Source organism: Protomyctophum bolini, assembly GCF_963924005.1.
Source record: "Protomyctophum bolini genome assembly, chromosome: 4".
In the NCBI taxonomy this organism is placed as follows: Eukaryota; Metazoa; Chordata; class Actinopteri; order Myctophiformes; family Myctophidae; genus Protomyctophum; species Protomyctophum bolini.
This window is the reverse complement of record NC_137865.1, coordinates 6,221,366-6,245,446: the sequence shown is the minus strand read 5'-3', so window position 1 is coordinate 6,245,446 and position 24,081 is coordinate 6,221,366. Positions and strand designations below refer to the sequence as shown.

At 43.0% G+C, this 24,081-nt stretch overlaps 2 protein-coding genes across 2 annotated transcripts; both read left to right on the top strand.

Annotated features, from left to right (window-relative positions):
- Positions 1-596: 596 nt before the first annotated feature.
- dld (deltaD) lies at positions 597-11,592 on the top strand. Its single transcript, XM_080760981.1, has 14 exons — positions 597-726; positions 1,800-1,872; positions 2,999-3,078; positions 3,421-3,489; positions 3,957-4,026; positions 4,579-4,679; positions 5,259-5,402; positions 5,508-5,609; positions 6,068-6,258; positions 6,679-6,849; positions 7,503-7,692; positions 9,417-9,554; positions 9,871-9,960; positions 10,613-11,592. Exons 1-14 carry the CDS (start codon positions 688-690, stop codon positions 10,676-10,678), a joined length of 1,524 nt encoding a protein of 507 aa, XP_080617107.1. The 5' UTR covers positions 597-687; the 3' UTR covers positions 10,679-11,592.
- Positions 11,593-15,130: 3,538 nt separating this feature from the next.
- syt8 (synaptotagmin VIII) lies at positions 15,131-23,635 on the top strand (the record flags this gene model as incomplete). The annotated part of the gene is made up of 8 exons (XM_080761230.1): positions 15,131-15,257; positions 16,799-16,962; positions 17,265-17,360; positions 18,529-18,696; positions 19,201-19,368; positions 20,623-20,740; positions 21,977-22,110; positions 22,899-23,635. The coding sequence occupies 8 exons, from the start codon at positions 15,131-15,133 to the stop codon at positions 23,145-23,147; spliced, it is 1,224 nt and encodes a 407-aa protein (XP_080617356.1). The 3' UTR covers positions 23,148-23,635.
- Between the last annotated feature and the right edge of the window lie 446 nt (positions 23,636-24,081).

The following is a 24,081-nucleotide window of genomic DNA, read 5'->3' as shown; positions in this document are numbered from 1 at the left end:
GAAAAGACACGCTGTGATTGGCCAGTAGTAGTAATGAGTGACAGCGACGCATCGTGCCTTCCGCACTTCCGCTTGACTGCCGCCTTTGTTGGAGACACATCGCTCCAATGAGGCCAATGAGGCATCTATTTTTGAGGGGCGATAGCCCCACCTATACCCTATATCCGGGTTTGTGTAAACACAAACATTGAAGTCAAAAGAGGACGCAAATTGTGATTGGCCAGAATGAGATGACGTATGATGATGTTACCCTCACTTCACACGGGTGTGATTCTTTTCATATCTATGCATTTTTTACCCAGTGCAAATTGCCTAAGATGTAATCATGGGCGCTAGCTCTGCCAATTAACTTGGGAGAGCCCCAGGCCCAAACTGAGCTCATACTTCCTTCAATGCATGAGGAGTGAGCAGGCCGTAGGTAGGACATAGCATGTGTGGATTCTGTGGAACACGTTATTCCAACCAGTTCCTTTCCCCTCCATCAGGCGCCCCGGCTGGCCAGGGGGAGGTAGTATAGAGCCCTGGATTACTGGTTGCTTATTTCTATCGCAATTCGCAAGATCTGGCAACACCGGTCTCTAGTGCACACGCGCAATGCGCATAGTCCTTGGTTGATCCGCCTGTTACTGTAGGTTAACATTTAACATCACCCTCTGCTAGCTGCTGCTGAGGGCACTGTCACACACCATGCAGAGCTGGAACCAGTTATACCGCACTCTGGCCAAGGTAAGAACACAGTATTACACCATATCACAATGTTGTCTGACTGGAACACTTACATCTCACTGGGAACAGTTGTCGGCTCTTAGCTTGGGCTACTTTTACTAGTCCGGGGCCTTTGCTATAGCTGCTGCGCTAGCTAAGCTAACGTTAGCACACAGTGAACATGTCAAAAAAACAAACCTCGCCTATATTCTGGATATTCCACGTCAACGTCTGTTTAAATGGCTACCAGATGTTGGCCTCTCTCTCGTTTAAACGTTGCCTGTTGATATAAATGTCGTCTATTTTAAATGCACTGTTATTAAGTGACATGACCAGGCAGTTAGAAGGTACTGGTATAGTAAGGTAAAGTTACCTACCGGTTCGTTACGTCAGACTGTGGTGGTTGACTGGCTGACATTCCCCCAGCGTCAGCCAATTAAGTTCAGCTGCCTCTTAATTGATCTACGGCAGTGGTTCCCAAACTGGCGGTCAGGACCCCCAGGGAGGTCCCCAAATTACTTTTGGCGGTTCCCCAGATGATTAGTTTAATGTGCAACATTGATTTCTCTCTCAACAGTAAACAAACCAACATACAGAGTGTATACAGGCCAGGGTGTTCAATTTATCAAGAAAGACTAGTCAATCAATACTAGTAGCAGCAGTAAAAGTAGATTTACAGAAAAACATTGGGGGTAATTTCTTTTGGCAAGACATGTGTAGGTCCAGTTGCAAATTTTAGACAGGTGCTCTTTCATGGTGGGTTTGAAGGAGGGTCACACTTTTTGCTGTCCTAATAGATGTTCAATGGGTTAAATGCAGAGGACAATTCCATGGTACGTGCAAATATAATACATGAAACAATTAAATAAAATGATCTATTCTACTTTGGCATTTTCAATACAAACGTGTCTATAGAGAAGAAACCATGGCCATCCAGGAAATACTGTCACTGCCACTGGTGTACTTTAACTGTGTGTGTGTGTGTGTGTGTGTGTGTGTGTGCGTGTGTGTGTCATTTGTTTCTTTTCCTTTTTAAATATATACATTTCCTTTTTTTTTTATCTGCCTTTCTCCTTCAACCTAATTCCCAACAGGGCCACCATCTCCCATGCAAGCTCCAGGGTTCTTCGGTTGTGGCTGTCAGAACATATGCTGACAAAGCAGCAAGTAAGACAGCGTTTCTATGACAAAAAGGCCTGTTTGTTTCCATTGTGGTCCATGTAAACTAAAATAATCACACCGGTGTGAAGTGAGGGGCGCTCTTATCGTCCTACATCATCATACATAATCTCATTCCGGCCAATCAGAATTTGTTTGTCGATGCCACTCACAAGAGTAGCAGAGCTCAGCTCACCCTAACAACGTGGGTACTGACGTCATAGTAAACAGTGCTGACAATGGAACTGAAAGACAGGAGAAACAAAGACGGGTGCGAATATAACTGGGGTGGGTGAAATTGTTTCAGCATCTTCATTCCGCATGATCAATATGTCAATGATCAACAGTAAAGAATTAGTGAACAAGTGAGAAAGAAAGGCTACTGTAGTACTGCAGTGCAACATTTATACTGGTTGAACCAAAAGCCACCATATTAGCATTTGAATACCTGTTCTGTGAACAGGGAACAGGAACGCCCGTAAAGGTGTGAGAGTCGTGTGCCTACGTGACAAAATGGGGACCAGGAGGTGCTATATTGTGTTCCTATTGTCTTTGGGGGGTGCTTCAGCTACCAAGCACCCCCGCAGTCGTCGCTGCACAGGCATGTCAGCGCAACAAGACTACACCCTAAAACAGACATGATAGACAAGATGCAGGACATGCACATGACAAAATGCAGAGCAACCGAGCGGATTACATGAGGTCTACTGCCAAATATGCTTGAATGATCAGTCATATCATAGGACCGTATGTAAGCAAGCAAAGCCTGTTCTTTGTATTGCATTTACTTTAGCACCAATTGATTAGTCATTGAGGAGAATGGGGACAACAGGTCTAGAATGGAAGACAATGCAAAAGTTATTAAGCAGTGCGGCCTTTTAGGATATCTGTAATAGTTCTCTGATTGGCAATAATCTAAATTATGTTTTCTAGTGCATATTATAGGAGATGCCACACACTCATTACCTTAAAGGCCTGGTGAACTTTATGGCATTTTATTTTGAATTTATTTATTTTTATTTCAATATCCACATATATTAACAGCATTCTGTGTAATAGTGAAGCATGTGCATGTTCTATGGGAGAGAGTGCTTTGGTCTCCTATGATACAGTTAACTTTTTTTGCTGTCCATAGTTGACGCTGATGTCACAGTGGTGGGTTCTGGTCCAGGAGGATATGTCGCTGCCATCAAGGCTTCCCAGCTCGGCTTTAAGGTAAAGCAACACCAAATGTTGGTTAGTTACTTTGTAATGTACAAAACTTGACCTTTTCTGGTTTCAAGATGGGGTGTATTTATATTATCTGTGTATATTAGAGAGTACGCTATTAGAAGCACTTACAGTTTTGTGTGTCTGGAATTTAGCTCGAATTAACAGACATTTTAATGTACTGTAGCAGTACTTTTGTGATGTTGGTTCACGGACATGTCAACTAATCTACCGTGGTGGTAATATACATTTTATAGACACAGGCAGAGTTAACAGTGATTACACAGGCTAAAATTACTGACTGTAATTCATTTATATATTCAATTTTTAAATTTTTTCCCCCTGTAGGTAGTCTGTGTTGAGAAGAATATAACTCTCGGTGGAACATGCTTGAATGTTGGCTGCATTCCTTCAAAGGTAACTAAATTATTTTGCAGTATCAAAAGGAGAATGAAGAATCTATTTAAAAAGTGGATATCATAGTTGGAAGACAGTGGATATCCTAATTGCACAATGACATCCTCAGTGTTCATTTACGTTGTACATTTGTACACTACAAATCTTTATACCGTATGTCTCACCAGATTAATCATACGGCATATATTTTCTGATTCAAATTGGCCTCAAGTAATGGTGCTCCCCACTGTCAAGCATCAAAAAAGGACATTTAAGTGGTGGTTTTTCATTACTTTAATTGTATTTCTTTCTTATTGAACTTCAACAGGGAATCGGATACTTGAATAACCCTACTGTATTGTGCACAACCAATATGCATGTTTTTGGGGGGTTCCATTCTGTTTTATAATTAGTTTCTCAGTGTTTCCAGCAAAGGAATCATTGACTGACAAGTGTCTAATTTTATTTGTCCCATTTTGATTCCATAGGCCCTCCTGAACAACTCGTACCTGTACCACCAGGCACATGGCAAGGACTTTGAATCCAGAGGCATCGAATGTAAGAATTCAGCATAATTAATTAGACCGTTGCAAAGTATGTTAATTCACTACTTAAGCCTTATTTTATACTTGCGATGGTCTTGCACATAGAAAATAGCTGATCTGCACAACGCACCATGATGCACTGTGAGCTTGTAGATTGGCTGTTTTTGCAAAAAATAAATAAGAGATTTAGCACATGCCCAGAAAAGTGACGCCAGGATGAAAGTTGGTTCAGTTGCCTGAACTGTTTTCATTAAAGGATTGGTTGTAGTGACCGAGCAGTTTAACTGCTGTACCTGCGTAGTAGTGTGTTTTGTTATAACTTGTTTTTATAGTTTTTTGATACTGGGCTATAATATAATAATAGAAATATGACTAGTCGTCACTAGACTTTGACTTGTGACCTGTGCCTGAACCCATTCAAGTATCGGCTCAAACTGTTGATTTTGTCTACTAAAACTATGATGAAAAATGCACATAATTGAATAATGTGAACTACCCCGTGACATATTTTATGTAGCCTACTACTTTTTCTTAAGTAATGTTTTATTTTCTATGCGCGCCACAGTCACTGGCCTCACGTTGAACCTGGAGAAGATGATGGCGCAGAAGAGCGGCGCGGTCAAAGCTCTGACGGGAGGCATCGCACATCTATTCAAACAGAACAAGGTGACGCGTCTCTTTCACATAACTTACGTAAAGATCTAAATGCTGAATCAAGCAACTTATGAACCGCTACTATGCATGCTTTGTCGAGTGTCTACACGCCGTGTTCGGGAGAGGGAGGGAGAGCGGGCGGGGAGGGTGATATTGGTCATCATTGCACGTACTCCCACGCCTGGGGTGGCACCTGTCGGTGGGGAGTGTGTGTTGGGCGGGAGGAGTAGGATGAATGCTCTACGACGTCCTCGCGTTGGGGGGCTCCTCACTCGGTAGGATTACAAGAGCAGTGACGACACAGAAATGATTGGCTATTCTAAAGGTGGCCTTACAGTAGCCGATTTTTTTCAGTCTGAAATTTTATCAGATTATTTTATACAGCTACACACTACACTAGTTTAAAACTCGGGCGCAAATACTGTATCCCTTGAATGGTTTAGGAAACTGTCTGTGTGTGTGTGTTTGTGGGAGGGGTCCCTTTCACACTGTTTAATCACACATTAGGACTTGGTTCAGTCGTGAGATTTAATTTTTTAGATTTTCTCCATGCTGATGCCCAGTGGTTGTATCTGTACCCGGTTCCTCCAGGTCACCCATGTGAGCGGGTTCGGGCGGGTGACCGGTAAGAACCAGGTGACGGCCACGGCGGCCGACGGCAGCGAGCAGGTCATCAACACCAAGAACATCCTCATCGCCACCGGCTCCGAGGTCACACCCTTCCCTGGGATAGAGGTTTGCTTCACGTTGATGATTGTTGTTTTAGATGAGATTCCAACTATAGCGTTGCTGTTGTTTGGGCAGACTGATCACTGAGCACGTCCGTCCGTCCTCTTCCAGATCGACGAGGAGTCGGTGGTGTCCTCGACAGGAGCTCTGTCTCTGAAGAAGGTTCCGGAACATCTCATTGTCATCGGAGCCGGAGTCATCGGCGTGGAGCTGGTCAGTGTTGTGTTTGTTGATCTTGTGTACACCTAATGGGTATAGCCGGAATGTTCGCCCCCAAATTGTATTCATTTTATGAGGTTAAGTTTAGGAATAAGGTTTGGTTTAGGCCTAGTTTAACTGAGGTTACGTTCATGATTACCAGGGGTCTGCGAGTTTTCTTATATCTATATAGACACTGTAAATTAATTTGTTGATGTATTGTATTGAATTGAACAATCATCTGTACCAAATTGTTACTTCAAAGAACCTCTTCACAATGCACAATACAGTTGAATATATTCATATCAATTATACAGTGGCCTATTTACGTTTTTCCCAAAAGAGAAGACAAAAGGGCGGCAGTCCTCTTCATCATCAGCCTACATTGATGAGAACATTTATTTCTCTTTTTTTTCCCCCACCGTTTTATGGCAGTCAAATATTCTAAGTTTCTTTGGCCTCCCTTCCTGCAGGGGTCAGTGTGGCAGCGTCTGGGTGCCAAAGTGACAGCGGTGGAGTTCATGGGCCACATTGGTGGCCTGGGCATCGATATGGAGATCTCCAAGAACTTCCAGCGCATCCTCCAGAAGCAGGGCATGAAGTTCAAGCTGGGCACAAAGGTCATGGGAGCCACTAGGAGGCCTGATGGCTTGCTTGATGTGGCGTGAGTACATCAATGAGCGAGTGTGTGTGTGTGTTCCCACCAAGATGTGTGATTATCACATAGTGGCTCTATTCCAAGGTCCTAATCACGGACATATTGGCGGTGCCCGTCGGGGCACTGGCCTACTTGGGAACGATGCAAGTTGGAAATGCATGCCGCCAACCGTGTGTCGGATTTGAATTCGGTGCGGCTAAATGGTTCTCGAGTTACGTGGATTACAGACATAGACACAGAGACGTGGTGTATATAGTAGGTTGATCTGTAACACCTTAAGTTACCCTTGGGGATACCTGTACCTTAAAGAACGTGTGCAGGATTTTTAGAACTAAACTAAAACTACCTAAGTTTTATCAGGTCCCTCGCCGCCATTGTGGACCGTAGCTTAAAATGTTCATGTTTCTGTACCTTTTTTTTCTTCAGTGTTGAGGCGGCTGCAGGTGGGAAGAACGAGACTCTGACGTGCGACGTGCTGCTGGTGTGCGTCGGCAGACGACCATTCACCAGTAACCTGGGTCTGGAGTCCGTGGGCTTAGAGGTGGACAACAGAGGACGCATCCCTGTAAACAACCGCTTCCAGACCAAAGTACCCAGGTACACATTATGTATTTCACCTGTAACGACATGCCCACAAAATGGATGACGGGTTAAAAAGTAGTCGATATACTTGACTTTACAAATGAAGTTGGGTTATTACTTGCGCAAGCAAGAGCGCGCAAGTACTGCGGCCATGTATGGCCTACTTGTGTGCAAGGCGCAAGTTGGCACCGCGACAGAGTGCATTTCTAGTTGATTGATTAAATAGTTACTTATTAGTTAGAAAATAGATAGATAGATAAATTTAAACAGCACATGGTACATTAAGTATAACCCAAAAAAGTCCCGGGGACTTGTTTCCATTGTGCATTGTATTCAATTCATTCAACATGGCATAAAAACATTACACAATAATACCTGTCATCAACCAATATATACAAAAAAAAGATGGGAACAGGTGGTCTTGTTTTTTTTTTTTTTCAGGCCAATTTCGAAAGAAACCAGTGTTGCGCATCTTTTAATAATTGATGGGAGTCTGGGCATTGCACATTTCGGTGGCAGATTAGTAGAATGAGCGTTCTCCCATGTTCGTTCTAAATTATGGGCGTTGCCAGATCACGGCCGCTATCATATTATCAACCCGTGTCTTTCCTGGCTTGTCATTTGGGTGACCCGTTACTATGTTTCGTCCCATCTCTCTCTCTCTCCAGTATCTTTGCCATCGGGGACGTGGTGGCCGGGCCCATGCTGGCACACAAGGCGGAGGACGAGGGCATCATCTGTGCGGAGGGCATGGCCGGCGGTGCCGTGCACATAGACTACAACTGTGTGCCGTCCGTCATATACACGCACCCTGAGGTGGCCTGGGTGGGCAAGACCGAAGAACAGCTTAAAGAGGAGGTGTGTGTGTGTGTGTGTGTGTGTGTGTGTATATTAAGGCTGTCAAAATTATCGCTTTTGATTAGCTATAGCTATAGTTTTTAGCTATCGGATTCACACGCAGCGCTGCAAGAATCACACAGCATATTTTATACCGTCGGGTCCGTCGCAACTTGTGGACAGTTGTGAAAATGCGGGTCCTACGTACATTTAGCCATTTGGTCTGGCTGGTTTCATTTTGTCCAACGTGATTACGTGAATCAGCATGGCTGCGTCTACTCTGCAGTTAGGCTATTACCAAAACAAACACAATGATGGTACTTTTGTGTCGCACATGGAAAGTGACGGAAAACGACCATGGATATAAACGCAGTTCAATGGAGGAGAGACAATCTCTCTCTCTCTCTAGTCCACTTCTGTACAATGCCATTCTAGCCTTAAAACCTACAAAAATCTCTGTTATTCAATATATTACTCTAGCGCAAAATATAGGTTTTTCTAAACCAAGCCCTGTTTAAAAAATAGCTATGTGCTATGTTATTGTATTTTGTGAATTAACTATAGTCTACAGTTTAACCCATTGATTCTCAGCCATTTTAATTTCAAGGACCCCTAAATTAAATTGATAGAAATTAGCCTAGGCTAATTTTAATTATGATTTTCATCTCTGGGCTGGGACCCCCAGTCTACATGTCCAAAAGCCAGTGTTCATTTAACCCAAAGTGTAGGCTAGGCCTACAAATGCTCACAAAATATACTAAATGCATTAGGGAAAAAATAAAAAAAAGTATATCCGCTATCCCATTTATCTTTACATTTTGGACATAGTTCGAATGGTGATTAATCTGATTAAAAATGTTAATAATTTGACAGCCCTAGTGTGTATACATACATACACATCACTGCATTGAATCAACTTTACAGTGCATTTGTGATGAGGGTTTTTATTCCAGCTTCATTGCCTCGCCTCAAAAAGGAATTCCTAGCAATGGGCACTAGATGGCGATAATTCCACATATTCTGAGAGACTGGTTCTTACACTACTGCAAAGGCAAAATGGAATTATGTAAGGAATAAAATGTGTTGAAGCCTAGTTGCTTCAGCAGAAATGGGAACTTAGAAATATATTTTAAAATGTTTTAGTGAACGGAAATGACAAACGGAAGACGGCTTTCACAACTTATGCGAGGCAGAAATACTCTCAAACTTTCAAATGCTTTCATCATACAGTCTGGAGCAACAGAAGCTCTGAAAACGATCGCAGGATAAAGCAGATGCGACGTTTAACCCGTTATCAGCACCTTCGAACAGGGCCAATATGGCCATACTGGCATACTCACTGTCTCGGTACATGTCATTATCACATATTGTGACGGGTGATAATGTCACTGATGTCAATGGCGGAGGCGCGCCGTGTCTGGTGGCCTTTGAGGCACCGCCGAGCGAGTCGCCGTGCCGAGCGTTGCGACGGTCGGCCACCGGACCCGACTCGGTGCCGTCCGAGTTACGTCCCGATAGGCAGAGAATAGTATATATTAGTAGCCCCTAGACACCGACAATAGTTTCCCAGGGGGAAACCTTGACCAGGCTATGTTCAGCCAAGGGTGAGTATGCCAGTATGGCCATATATTGGCCCTATTCGAAGGTGCTGATAACGGATGATTTAGCCTATTCAATACAGTGATAACGGTGGAATCCGCTGAATGACGTACAGGTGGGAACACTAATGTCTTTTCTTTCACCAGGGCACCCCATACAAGGTGGGGAAGTTCCCCTTCGCCGCCAACAGCCGAGCAAAGACAAATAATGACACGGATGGTTTGGTGAAGATTCTCAGTCACAAGGAGACAGACAGGATGCTGGGATCACACATCCTCGGATCTGTAAGACACTCTTCACACATGCCGTTTTGTTGTGAGCTAAATGAACCACCATTGTTAAATGACATTTTATAGAATCTTTTCCAATGATGGTCAAAGTTTTGTTTTAATAGCCATACATTCAGCATTTAACTGATTGCCGATATTAATTCCACGTTTTTGTATACAGTTTGTTCCTCATTCTGAGAAGAATTTTGAAAGATATTAAGAATAGTACCGTATAGTAATTTTGTGTGTGTGTGTGTGTGTGTGTGTGTGTGTGTGTGTGTGTGTGTGTGTGTGTGTGTGTGTGTGTGTGTGTGTGTGTGTGTGTATTCAGGGAGCTGGGGAGATTATCAACGAGGCAGCACTAGCCATGGAGTATGGAGCGTCCTGTGAGGATGTGGCCAGAGTCTGCCACGCTCATCCAGTGAGTTACATGCACAATGTACACCCAGTAGCAAATGCTAATAGGATATCCACTGCGTACTATTATATCTTTGCGAAAAGCTTACCTAGCTAACCGCTGATGTTGGCTGCTCTTACACACTCGAGTGCGAGTTGCTAAAACCCCACAACATATGGGATGAAGTGCTGTGGTCTACGTACACGACTACACATGAATATCGTTGCTGTCGGGAATACATTTTGTCCAGGAATTTTTAAATTGATTATTTTTGCGCCATGGTTGTGCCACCACCAGTTGCGTGAGAGGGTACAGAGTGAGAAGTAAACAATATGAACAATATTGTAAATGTTGCGCAACACTGTGACACACTGTAAGTCCTGTTGATTTTCTGACACGCCTTGTATAATAACTACATCGGATCCATTTAAACACGTTTTTTGCGAATGCACACCATGAAATGATACCTCCTTTGATTTATTGCATACTTTATTAACAGTAATGCAATTTGTACAGAGGTACGGTTTACAATGATTGTTAAAAAGGATACCGCAAAACGCCCTAGGGGGCTTGTTTCCATTGTGGTCCTGTGACATCATTAAGAAACTCAACTTAATCAAATTCACGAACAACCTGACCTCCTTTCCTTCCCTCCTCTCTCTCTCTCTCTTTCCAGACGGTGTCTGAGGCCTTCAGAGAAGCCAACCTGGCTGCATCCTTCGGGAAGGCCATCAACTTCTAAAGCCCCACATTGCTGTTGCTCACCTTGTGTACATACCAATTCTGTCCACGACCTGAAAAACTGTCTGTCCGCACAATATCGTATTAGGGGGGGTCATAAAAAGCTGCAGTACATTTATCTATATAACCCCTTTGGGCTTTGACTGTATACATTCGACAGAAAGCTGTAACATATTTAGTATGTTATTTAAATGTTCTCAAATAAAATGTAAGGGATTTGAACGGTGATAAACTTTGACTGGGATATCAGTCTTTTGGTTTTTATTCACTGTGGTAGAAATATTCTGGTAACACTTTACACTGTCTTAATTTCCGGCATCCAGATAATTCATGCTGTTTTAAGTACTGAATGATGGGATTTCCCCCCCCTAACAGTAATGATACAATTACAAATACAATTGTGTGTACATAAATCTCTGCTATAGAAAATGTATGACGCTCTTTAATTGTTGGTGCTTTCAAGAAGTACTAACAAGTTTTTGCCGTGTACTTTTTAACTACTTAATTACTACTGTTAATTATGCAAAGCGGATGGGAGGGGGAACGGGGAGAAAGCCACTTTAAAGTGTTACCCAGCTTTTCGACCTGGGCTCAACAGGTTTGCTTCGCACACAAATATATAAGCCTTGTTTAATTTAAAGGAGCCCTTGGAGAAAATAAAACGACATGGTCAAACAGAGAGAGCCTTTGGTCATCGCTTAATCTTGGGTGCCTGGACATCTGCTGCATAGTAGAGCATATTGAAGGCATTTCTTGTTTTTGTTTTTTTACAGTATAAATGGTATGTTGATCAGGTTGCTTGTATGAATTGCAAATTACTGTACATTTCAGTTCCCAAACGTCCTTCTCCTGTGAGATGTACACTTCCTTCGCTTTTAGCACTTCAATAAATGCCGTAGCCGTTCAAAAGAGAAACTGTGTGTAATTTTGAGAGGTTTAGCTGAGTGTCTACTGTACCTTGGCCTGTATGGTTATTCCATAAGTAATGAGAATTATATCTATTGATATCACACTCAGTCAGGCCAAAAGGCCAAAGTCGGGTCAAAATATATCTAAACTAATGGAAAAAACAATGCATCATTCATCACTCTGGTATTGATTGCTCCGACTCCAGGTTGTCTGTAAAATATAATCCTATGTAAGCTAAAAGTTAAAGACCCCTTTGTACTATATCACATAGCCCTTAAAAACTGTTTTACTAAAAGCTCACAGCTTTGAGTATGCAAACAAACAAAGCAGTCTGACACATTTAAATGTGTCATTGTGTGTACAGAAGGTGTGGTTTCGAGGTGCTGTCGAACGTTCCTCTGTTCAGTTACTAAGTTCTACAGTATCTCCTACTGATAGTATTGTTACAAATGGGCTAGTTGCTTCACGTCATTCACCATGGATTGAGCCAAACGAACAAATGGAGTGGTAGTGAAGTTATTACTAAAAAAAAAGCCTTCTGGACAGATCAGCTGATAGGTAAAACTGTCTTTTTCATGCTTTCTTATGGTCTCGATTGCTTGATACTTTTCAAGCATGACAATGTAACGTAATTTTGTATTTCTGGGACTTGGAAGAGGTCTGTAAAAGTATGGCGGTATAATGGTATTTGGCACATTTGATTATACAGTAGCTACAAACTAACAATCAAAACTGGTTTGGGCTAAGGAGTAGTTCGCCCCAAACCATACCTAAACCAATAAGTCGAAGCGTCCTGACCGATGACCCAGTCATCAAATTATTGACTCAGGAATGCAAGAAAAGCTAAATAATCTCCATGAATTCAAGGCTACATGGGTTGTGTAATTGATAGGAAATAAGCATTTTTTTGGGGGGTGAACTAGGCCTACTCCTTTAGCACTGTAACTAGAAGTTATAATGGGACAATAAACTCATTCATAAAGGTTAATATTTTTGCAATAGCCAAAGTTTAAATGGGGCTGAAGAAGTGGTTAATGGCATGTTTTGTAATAATGCAGATCTACAAAGTAACTACCGGTAGTTAAAGTTTTCAAAATAAATAATTGTAGAGTAAAGGTACAATATTTGCCTCTGAGATGTGGAGTAGAAGTAAAAATACAACAATTGCAAAATTGTACAATTCAATAAAAGACACTAGGGATGTCCCGATACACTTTTTTCATTTCCGAATGAGAATAATAATACAAAATGTAAAATATATCTTAAGTCCACCGACTGGGAATAGTGTTTATAGCTATCTCGTGTTGTGTTTATAAAAGACTCCTCACTCAAATGTGCACTTGCAGTTTGGGCAACTCGAAAGCAAACTCCACATATCCCAATATTATATTTAACTGCCATAGTGTCAACCCCACCCTTACCCCTGTGTCAGATCTGTGGTCAGACTGGCATAATTTGCCGATACCGATAACCGATATGACCCGATATGACCAAATAAGGACCGATCCGATGCAGCTACAGTATCGGGACATCTCTAGTGTTGTAAACTCTAATTGGACCCTCGTCTGGTTCTGGCAGACCCGGTAGTGTGTGCAGGCTGGGTGGTGTGTGACAAATTATCCAGTTGAATTATTCCTTTGGTACGACGACTGCGGCGGCGGGCCCGGGAGAACAAATAACGGGACACGAGACAGTATCACGCTAAAGGTTCACAAAGTTTAGATAAACTTTGAGACACGAGACAGTATCACGCTAAAGGTTCACAAACTTTGTGAACCTTTAGCGTAATACTGTCTCGTGTCACTTTCTTGTTCTCCTGGGCCCACCGCCGCTGTCGTACCAAAAGGAATAATTCAACTGGATTGTCACACACCACCCAGCCTGCACACACTACCGGTCTGCCAGAACCAGGGTCCAATTAGAGTTTACAACAACAACACTTGAGACATACAGTAATAACCGCTAACTGCAGCAAAGCTGACCTTGCTGTCTGAGATGTCTCTCGTAGCCTAACTATAAAGTATGCTACAGTTCAGGCAGTACACAATACAGATCAAGTACACTGTGTACTCACGTACAAGTATACACAGCCATGGGCGATCAGATTATAACATCTAGTATACACAAAGTTGATCATTCTGTGCTGATTGGCATGAAAATAGAGCCTGGCTACAATGGGTGGAGGTTCCAGTGGACTAGAGTTTCCTCTCACTGATCAAACACTTGCAGAACTGTGAACTTTGGTGAGGGCCGGCCCTGTCCAGCGAGTGACTTCCTTCCTTCACTTCCAGTGTAGGCTAACTCCTCTTGCCCAAACTGTATACAGCTACACATCATGAATACATGTTTAAACATTCCTCCGATAATGAGACTCGCTATAGGACACTGGGAAAGGCAGTTCTGAGATGCCTTTGTTTCTGTAAAGGCCTTCAACAGTGAGTTAAAAATAAATGTTTTGGTTGTGGTTACATTCATATTGCTACTCATAGGTGGTGGATTTGAAGGGTTTTGGTTAAAATTGTTAAGTTTAGGATTCAGGACTTTCATATAACAACAGGCATATAGGCTATTTGTTTGCCTGTGGCCTATAGTGAAATTAGCACATCCAACCATAGGCTACTAGAATTTCTTAGGCATGTTGTTTTAAATGTTATTTGCTTTTCCATTGTTATTGGAGGGAGGTTAGACCTACAACCCTGAATCCTATCTATATTCACAACAAGAATGTTATTTGACCAAGGTCTGTTTGAAATACAGTAGCATCAAAGTGAAACGTTATCTATAGCCCATGACTTACACTCCCTGTTTTAATGGACTACTGGTATGTGAAGCTGTCAGCACACCCTGCAGCTGTTTAACAATGGTGGTGGCCTTCGGTTAGTAGTCATTCATGTAAAAGTGTTTTCCTTGAACACTGGATAGAGAGTAACTCTTGTTGAATTCTGTAGCCTATACTGTATGTATGACACTTGCATTTCAACTAAACACCTCTACAACTTACTAACCAACTACTTCTTAGTACACATTAGTCTTGGATGTGTTGATGATGACAATACTATTTTTGAAGTAATGTGTTGCAATCACCACTAGAGGCCAGTGTAATACAACACATTTTAGGTGATCCAAGAAGCTCACAGAACTCTGTGGCTCAAATGGGTCTAGGGGCGATATGGACAAAATAAAATATCACAATATATATTTGTTTTAAACCTTGTTGTCAATGTTGTGATATTGAAATATAGTAATATTATGTATATAAATATAGTATATATAATCACTCCCCCGAATGTGTTGTGAGCTTGTAGGTTATAGGTATATATTTTTGTTTGACATATTTAAAAGTATAAAATAAAGTGATTAAAACCATGAAAGACAATACGTAAGTTATGCCATAGGCATATCACAATATCTAGTCTCACATATTGTAATATTTATATTATTCATATAATATATCGCCCAGTATAGGATCAAAATAGCTTTTTCCTCACTCTTCTCTCTGAATTCCAGAGCTCATCCATACATCCCATTCATCATGCCTACTACCATGATACCATCTCATTCCACCACCCACCTCACCAGCAGTAGCCCTAGCCCCCACACTAACCACACCACTGGCCTCCCGAACCCTGCCTCTGCAGACTTCTGGAACAACCTTCTGGACAAGATCCCCTGTAAGTGACGCCCCCCCTTCCACACATTCCAAACTCCTACTACCCCTCTCCCCTACACCAAGGGTTCTCAACCACTTCAGGCAGCGACCACCTGAAGTAGGAGTTGAGGCTTTTTGACTAGGTTTCACAGATAAACATTGTAAAACAAAATAGCCAAACAACAAGCTGTATATTTGGCCAATTTGGTATTAAAAATGTCTTTAAGTCGCTCTAGAAATGTGCTGATATCTATATAATGTATGTTGGTTTGTTTACTGTTGAGTGAGAAAACAATACATTTTGAATTGAATTGAATTGAGAAAACAATGTTGTGCATCTTAAGCCCCAATCTGTGAACAGCTCTCAGCGGGTAAATGGGGCTGGTCAAGGTCTTAGGTTCCAACTCCAAAACCTGCGGTTTAAGAGGTTAAGCTAATCCTCTGGCCTGAGGAGGACCGCCGAAAATAGTTTGGGGAACCCCCTGGCCCCCAGTTTGGGAACCACTGCTGTTACTTTTACTATACCCCCCCACTTTCCTTCTGTCAGGCCTGTCACCTCTCTCTGGCTGTGTGCCTTCTCTTCCTTCCTTCTCCCCTCTGAGAAGATGGATCTCTGCCTGGACACCTGTTCCGTCTGCTGTATCTGATTCCACAGCACAGAGCACATTTCTCAACTCTGAACTTCCACTTGTTAGCCTGCTTATCGCCTCTTAATCCTGCTGGCTGTGCTCGTGTCTCATCATGCTTCACACACATCATGACGTGCCATTTACTGTCTGAGACTCGCGTGAGTCGCGTCTAGATGTAAAGTAAGTCATTCAACTCTAAGAGTTGCATTAATGCTTGGAGTTGAATACAAAGCAAAAGTATTTTTTGTTGTATTTTCTCCCCAGTCCCCCCATGTTTACATACGGTATTGTGAATATAGTCCCTGCACTGCCAACCCTGACCATTTTGGTTTGGGAGAGGGCGTGTAGACAACCACATACTGTATCTCCTCTGATAGATATACACATGGAGTCACCAGCAGCTTCTTTTTCACCTTATCTCTCAAGAACAAATTCCGAGCTACGCTGCTGAATCAGTCGGCAGGGGGCATTCAGAACTGGGAATGAAAACATAGGCGTTGTGTCTAATGTACACAACGCCTCTTTTAATATTTCACAATTTGGCCAATGTTTAACCATAGACAGTTTGTTGGTTATTTTTTACGTAGAAAAGTTTTTTTCATTTTAGAGGTACTAAAGTCATTAAATTGTCATTTTAGAAATGTGAAGAAGATACCATATATACTGTACACAGTTTGGTTACTATTGATTGCGAAAACAATGTTGCACATTAAGATAATCATCTGGGGACCCCCCTAAACTCATTTGGGAACCCCCCTGCTGTTGGGGTCACTGGGGCTGAGATCAGTACCCCTCCTCTGCCAGACTCCCATCTGTGTGTACAACTGCTAGCCTAATTGTGTTGGTTGGAGTACGAACCCTGGTCTCCCATGTGCCACGTTGGTGCCGTGTTGAGGTCAGTCTCCGTTTCTTCTCCTCCGTCGTCCTCTCTCAGTGCCAAGATGGGCCGTCTACGCCATCTTCGTCGTCGGCGCGTTGCTGATTCTGCTGTGCATCCTGTGCATCTGCGTCAAGTGCTGCTGCAAGAAGAAGAAAAAGAGGAAGCAAGATCAGCAGGTCCAGCTGAAAGGGTTGAACGGCTCTACGACTGCAGCGCTGGTAAGTGAAGGCTGCCATGCCCCGGTTATTAGGCCATATATATGGACCCCTATTTGATACCAATGTTCATCTCTGCTGGGGCCTCAATCTACAATATAAAATCCTCAAGTTCTCCCCCTCCTATACCTTCTGGTACTATGGGCCCAAGTGCTAAACTATAAACTACATAAATTGGACGTCAAGTGGTGAAGTTACGGTGTGACCAAAATGGTGTGTGGAATGGTGTGTGTGTGCGTGCATGTGAGTCTGTTATTAGTTTTTTGTTTTTAGTTCTTTATGTGACCTCTGTCATTGATGGTCAGGTCCAGCCCGGTGCGGAGGACGTCGGATACGGCAGTGCCAAAGACTACAGGGGGAAGCTCCTCTACTCTCTGGAATACGACGCAACAAAGACAGAGGTGAGGCTTTATATAACCACACATCCTCATGGACACAAGCTGTATTGAAGCTGTAATCATTTAGACTCCTGACTCCCACACAAGGGCAACAACAAATACATTCCAAATAACATCCCGTCACCACCAGCCTGGTTCCGAATTGACCAGTGTGATCTGGTCTTGATCCCGCCTGTCGTATCTGGCACATATACCCGCATGCAGTACATGGTGTTGTGTACACGGCGCACTGTTTCCATATCTGCTATAGAAGCGGACCGGATCAGCAACCTGCAAAAGCTACTTGATCCTAAGTCTAACATACTTACTGTTGTATTGTGCACACATCACACAGACGTAACAACAGCAATAATAACAGAAACTTGCGTGACAGCAGTAACCACTCGATCTACAAGCTCGCGATGCGCTGTGACGCATTGTGAGCTTGTACCGACTATTAGCTAAGAGATTTAGGGGGAATAAAGGAAGAGGCCACAAAGAAAACGCCCGTCAATGACGTATATGGTTTTAAGGAAGATTATCTGATGCTACAGTATGCGTCAGACAGTGGGGATCCTAATAAACTCAGCTGGTACCCTATGGTAGGTAAGGTAGGTAGGTACGCTCACAAAAAAGATGCAGTAATCCTGGTCTCTATACTGCCTCCCCCTTGCCAGTCGGCGCGCCCGATGGAGGGGAAAGGATCTGGTTGGAATAACGTGTTCCATCCGAGCGCTATACGTCCAACCGGGGAAACTGCAGGTGATGAGAAGCGGCCTGCTCACGCCTTATGCATTTAAGGAAGCATGAGCTTAGTTCAGGGCTCTCCCCAGGTTTGGCAGAGGGAGAGTAGGATTACAGGCCCATGGTTACAGTTTAGGCAATTGAAAAATGGATCAAAATATTCAATAACAGGGCAGTAATTGAAATATGGAGATACAATGTTTCCTGCCCCGACAGTGCTGAACTGATCTCCATCCACAGACCATCATTATGGGGGATTGAACCTTTGACCTATGTCCGCACTGGCCGCAACAGTGCTGCCCCTACGCAGTGACAACATCACGCAATGACTTGAATGCCAGCGGATAGTAGTTGGTCTTGCATGGTGGGTGCCAGCCAGCTGGGCCTTCGGTTAATACTATGCTATCATATAGCTCAAGCTCTGCCATCAATCTGTCAACCGTTTCAGCTCGCTGTGGGGATCAAGCAGGCCGCCGCGCTCAAAGCCATGGACCTGGGCGGCTCGTCCGACCCCTACGTCAAAGTGTACATCTGTCCCGACAAGGCCAAGACCTGTGAGACCAAGGTGTTCCGAGGCACGCTGAGCCCTGCCTTCAATGAACACTTCACATTTAAGGTAATGCTGCTTTGTATCGCCGTGTTTCCCTATAATCTCTCTCTCTACTACTGCCCTGAACATGTAGTGTTGTTAGTATGAATAAACACGGAAGCACACGGGAGGGAAGTGGACTAAGAAATGGGAGGAGCCATACCGAGTTCCCGGTTCAAGACACAAAAAAATCTCCCACAGAGAAAAGTATATTTTTCCTTTTTCTCCCCCGATGGTTTGGACCAACCAACATCATTTTATGGCTCTTTGTTGTTTCAAAAGAAAATAAATACCATAAATATTTATTTTTTTTAATTTCAGAAATTCAAAAATTATCCATAATTTCATGTTGTTTGTTTGTGAACCCCTGGTTTAATAAAGAACACCAATTTGGTGTTGCAATTTTAGAACAGGAACGGAAATGCGTGAAGTCGTCCTTTATAACGTGACTTAAATTGTAAACCCCATATAGTCACGTTGCCGTTCGATCGACGCACATTTCCAAACAACAACAATCTTGTCGTCCTCCAGATCTCCAAGGCCAGGCTCAGCGAGTCCACGGTGGTGATGCAGGTGTTTGACTTCAACAGGTTCTCCAAACACCACATCATCGGAGAGCTGAGGGTCCCGCTGGGCTCCGTGGACTGGAACCACGTCATGGAGGACTGGCAGGACCTCTGTGAGCCGGCCAAGTTTGAGGTCGGATTGGATTTATTCTCTGAACCCGTTTGTTAACCCATTCTCTGGGTGGGAATTAACCCCTGTTGGTGTTTTAAGTCATTATGTTATGCTTTATCTATAGAAAAATAGCAGATCTACAAGCTCGTAGTAGGTCTGCTATTTTTGAAAATGTGTGAAAATGTGGCGCGAATCTTTGAATATATTCTACAAATGTCTTCTAAATCAGTGTTCAGAAAAAGTTCATGTCAAGTATTTGGCCACAGACTGCCAGGCTCACAATGCCTTGTGTGCTTGCAGATGTTCTCTGGGGCCCCAATCTACAATATAAAATCCCCAGTTCAGGCTGTGACCTCTGTAATTGATGGTCTGGTCAGGTAAAAAAAATGTTGAAATGTATCTATGTCTGTCTATCTATGTCTGTTCAAACCACTTTTGTCTGGTTGAGTGTAACATAGTCTAGGGGTCGCTAGCCTGGGGTCCACCTATGCTTTCTATGGCATAGGCAGCTCCCGGCAGGATCCGCTGGGAGAATCTAGACGCAGCTGCGTGACATGAGACTAATTAATAAGAAGACAATTTAACAAAAGGTTCAGACATCAGAAATCAGCAGGGAGTGATCGACGTTTGCGCTACTGTATGCCGCATTAAAGTGGACTCGGTCCCAGACTTATTCTTTCTCCCTGGAAATAAAAACGTCTGGGTTTCCAAGGCGCTAACCAGGCCTTTAGGCTCTTTTAGTCATCCTTCGATTGCCCTCGAGATCTGCTACACAAGCTACTTCTACTGGTCTCTGTTGCTCATTGCCACACACTGTTCATTCACAGTCAGTCCTGCATGTGTCCCTAGTACTCGGAACATCTGGAAATGTGAGTGGTCTGCTTCCTCTTGAAGGGCAGGGAAAGTCTCCACTCTCCACAGAAGAATATCCAAAAGTACATGGTCTTTTGCTTTTGCTTTTGCTCTGTGGCAATGTCCAGGCTTCTTTGTGCCACACCAATCGAGATGGAAGGAATACCACCATAAATCTGAGCTTCAGTGGGCTGGTTCCTCCATGAAATGTTCTGGACAGGACACGCAGAAGTTGTCTTGTGTATATGTTCCGTCAAAATGATCCTGGAGCTCCTTGTTCATTCATTTTTTCTGGACCAAAAAGACCACAAAGGCTTTGAACAGGCATGCTCTTGGTAGCTGTTGACCTTATGTCTTATATTATACTTGTCTGTAAAACTGCTGAATATCTTTTTGTTTTTGTATGAACCCGTTGTATTGCAGGATGAGAACCTAGGGGAGATCTGCTTCTCGTTGCGTTACGTTCCCACTTCTAGCAAGTTGACCGTTGTTATCCTGGAGGCCAAGAACCTGAAGAGCATGGACCCAGGAGGCTCATCAGGTTGGTAGAAAAACACACGGCTTACTTGTACGGTTGCTTGTACTATCCATTATCTTCTGAGCAAAAGAGAATAGGATAGGACTGGGCCATGGCTCAGCGGTCCAGGCACCTTGGCTGGTAATCCAGTCTGGCGGTGTGCCGCGGGTTCGACTCCCGATCCCGACGGCCTTTACTGCATGTCATCCCCCCCATCTCTCTCCCCATTTCCTGTCAGCCTACTGTCTGTACCTCCATAAAGAATATAAAATAAAAGGCAAAAGCCACAAAAAAAGAGAATAGGATATGCAATGTATAAAGGAATTACACTCAAATCATGAAGTGTACATACATACATGCATACACTTCAGGGTATTTCCCCTTGAGGGTAATTCCTTTATTTATGCAAAAACAAAAACCTGAGCTATTATGGGAAGAGCATGGCCAGAAGTTGGAGTGGTTGTTTAAAAAGTGTTATAAGACGGCAACTTTTGTTTCTAGAGCCTGGAGTAGCAGACAATTCCAGCCTTTCAGGTAGGTTCATGTCGGGTCTCCTGTTGAGATATGAATGGTTGCGTGAATTAACAGGCCCAATTACAATAGCCAATTACAATGGGCCGTATAATTTATTTTCCTGCTTTGCACCCTGTTATTAAAGTGAAAGGCTCCAATCATCCGAGGCGCGGTGGAATTAATATGCCTTTTTAATCCTGAAGGGAGGGTGTTGCATTTTAGGTTGTATTCTTTGTAGTTTGATGTTTTAGTTGTTTATCATGTTGGTTCATTGTTCCTTAAATGAAATATAAGCGTCCTGTAAGTCCATATGGACTGGGAAGAATGACACTAGAATGACAAGAAAATCTATCAAAAATCAACCAATCAAAATTATTCTGTTGATTACTTTTTCAATTAATCAAATAATCAAGATGCATTTGTTATATTCTATAAATCAACTTGACCAAAAAAAAAGTAAATTGATTTTTTTGAACTTCCGTCTTGCCTTGCTCCGCCCTGGTTCCGCCTCCTGGTTGCTGATGCTGAGCAGTGTTGGAAGAAGTACTCACACGTTGTACTAAGTAAAAGTACCAATACCACAACCGGTATTCAAAATCTACTTGAGTGAAAGTACAAAAAGCATTTGCGTTAAAATATACTTATAACTACTGAAAGTAAAAAGGACTCATTTTGCATAATCATGTCCCATTTTGTAAATCCTTTTCAAATGAAGCAGTTCAATTAACGATGTCTCTGCGTTGCCAGACCCCTATGTGAAAGTGCAGGTCACTTTGGACAAAAAGAAGTGGAAGAAGAAGAAGACGGCCGTCAAGAAGAGAACACTTAATCCTTATTACAATGAGTCCTTCACCTTCGACGTGTCACTGGATCAAATCCAAGTAAGTAGGGATTAAAAATGTACTAAAACATCTCGTCTAAAAGACAGTGGTTCTCCTCAAAATGGGAGTTGGCACCTCCATGGCCCCAAATGATTTTGGGGGGGGGTTCCCACTTCCCAGATGTTATTTCTCACTCAACAGTGAACAAAGCAGCATACAGTATTTTCAAGAATATGAAGTATGTTCAGGATACTGTATCTGCACATTTCAAATTTTACAATTGAAGGACTTTTTAAGACCTTTTTATGTATCACTATAAAATGAAACGACCAAAATGACCATTACTGCATCAATGGTAATCAATCACCAAACTATATAATACAAAATGCTCAAATACAAACATTGTCCAAAAGAATTGTCAAATTGTGAAAAAGAAAATGCTCACAAACGCCTCGCATGAGCTTGTAGATTTACTATTTATCTGTGGAACCGAGTCAAATTAAATCAATGTAATGCCTCAACTCAATTACAACTACTGTTGTTACAATTGTTGTCAGGGTGGGGGGTATCCAACGACGACGACACATTTGGGTCTGAATGTCTTTTGCACTTTTGGGGGATGCCTTTATGTATTTTCCCGACGGGCGCTGGTGCATGCCATGGTAGTCGTTGAGTTTTGCCTGCAGTTGCTATTAGTCTCAACTCCATCAAGATGTCAGACGATACACAACAATGTGAGTCCCCGCACTTTTTAACGTCCTGACGGCACCACTGGCACTGAATGTGATACATTGCTCAACTCACTGAATGTCTGGTCCTCTTCTCCGGACTATCTTCCGTCCACACAGAGGGTTCACCTGGTGATCTCCGTGTGGGACCACGACACCATGACGCGGAACGACGCCATGGGCAAGATCTTCCTGAGCTGCGACGCCTCCGGCAACCAGCTGAGGCACTGGGCGGACATGCTTTCGAACCCGCGCCGGCCCGTGGCACAGTGGCACACCCTGCTCTCTGCCGAGCAGGTCAACGCCACCCTGACCCTCAAACAGAGCATCCGGATCCCCTTCACGGACAAGACATTGCCAACATTCTGAGGATATTATCCATGCGGATGTCATTGACATTGTTTGGCATAATAAGGACAGCATGCTCGAAACAGCATGCCCGGTTGAAGTGATTAATATATATTGTATATAGGAATTTTATACTCCCTGTATAGGAGTGGATGAACAAGGTCTATCTGATAGACAAAAGACTGGTATCTTTATAAAATTTGACTCTTTTAAACTGAAATCAAAACACAAATAGTCCAATGCTTTTGTATTAACCGCTATAACTCCTCACTACCATGAATATTATCAGCCAAGCACAATATTGCCCAGAACACAAATTTTTCCAACTATTCCAGCATAAAGTCTATTCCAGTTTTAGTAGTGTCTGCACTGCCTTCACTTATATCAATAATTATCTCCACCAGGCCGAAGGCTTGGGGAGAGAGTATGTTTTGCACTCTGTCCGTCCGTCCGTCCATCCGTCCGTCTGTGGACACACTCACACACTCCCTGAATGCCACAGCTGAACCTCTGCCCCAAGGTTTTCAGTTCACATTGGCCTCTTATAGCGCTACCAGGAGGTTTTGTCCAAAACACTTTTTTGGACAGTACACCTTTTGTCACGCAAATTGGTACACAGTCTCTCTAGAGCCAGTCAACGAAACGGGTCTTTCAGATTTTTCAGAATCCTGATTGGCTAAGATTGGCTTCCAAAGTTCGCAGGAGTGCTCAGTTTCAAACAAAATGCCGCAAATAATGAATGAGTGATTTCCGTGAAATTTTGCACACACATTCCCACTAGGCAGAGGAAGAAATCCCACTTGAACATTTTCAACTCAACCTCATGGTGGCGATATAACTGGCCGATTAGTGTTTTTACCTCTAACTGCATGGATATGTGTAAAACTGCACACTCCCTAGAGGCCAAGGAAAAACCTTTGCCTGGAATTTTTCACATCTGCTCTTAATAGCGCCA

Bases quoted from the DNA above. Each gene is read 5' to 3' on its own strand.
- dld (XM_080760981.1), top strand. From the start codon at position 688: ATGCAGAGCTGGAACCAGTTATACCGCACTCTGGCCAAG. The intron at 6,850-7,502 runs GTACACATTATG...CTCTCTCTCCAG, and splicing joins TTCCAGACCAAAGTACCCAG to TATCTTTGCCATCGGGGACG. The intron at 7,693-9,416 runs GTGTGTGTGTGT...TTCTTTCACCAG, and splicing joins AAGAACAGCTTAAAGAGGAG to GGCACCCCATACAAGGTGGG.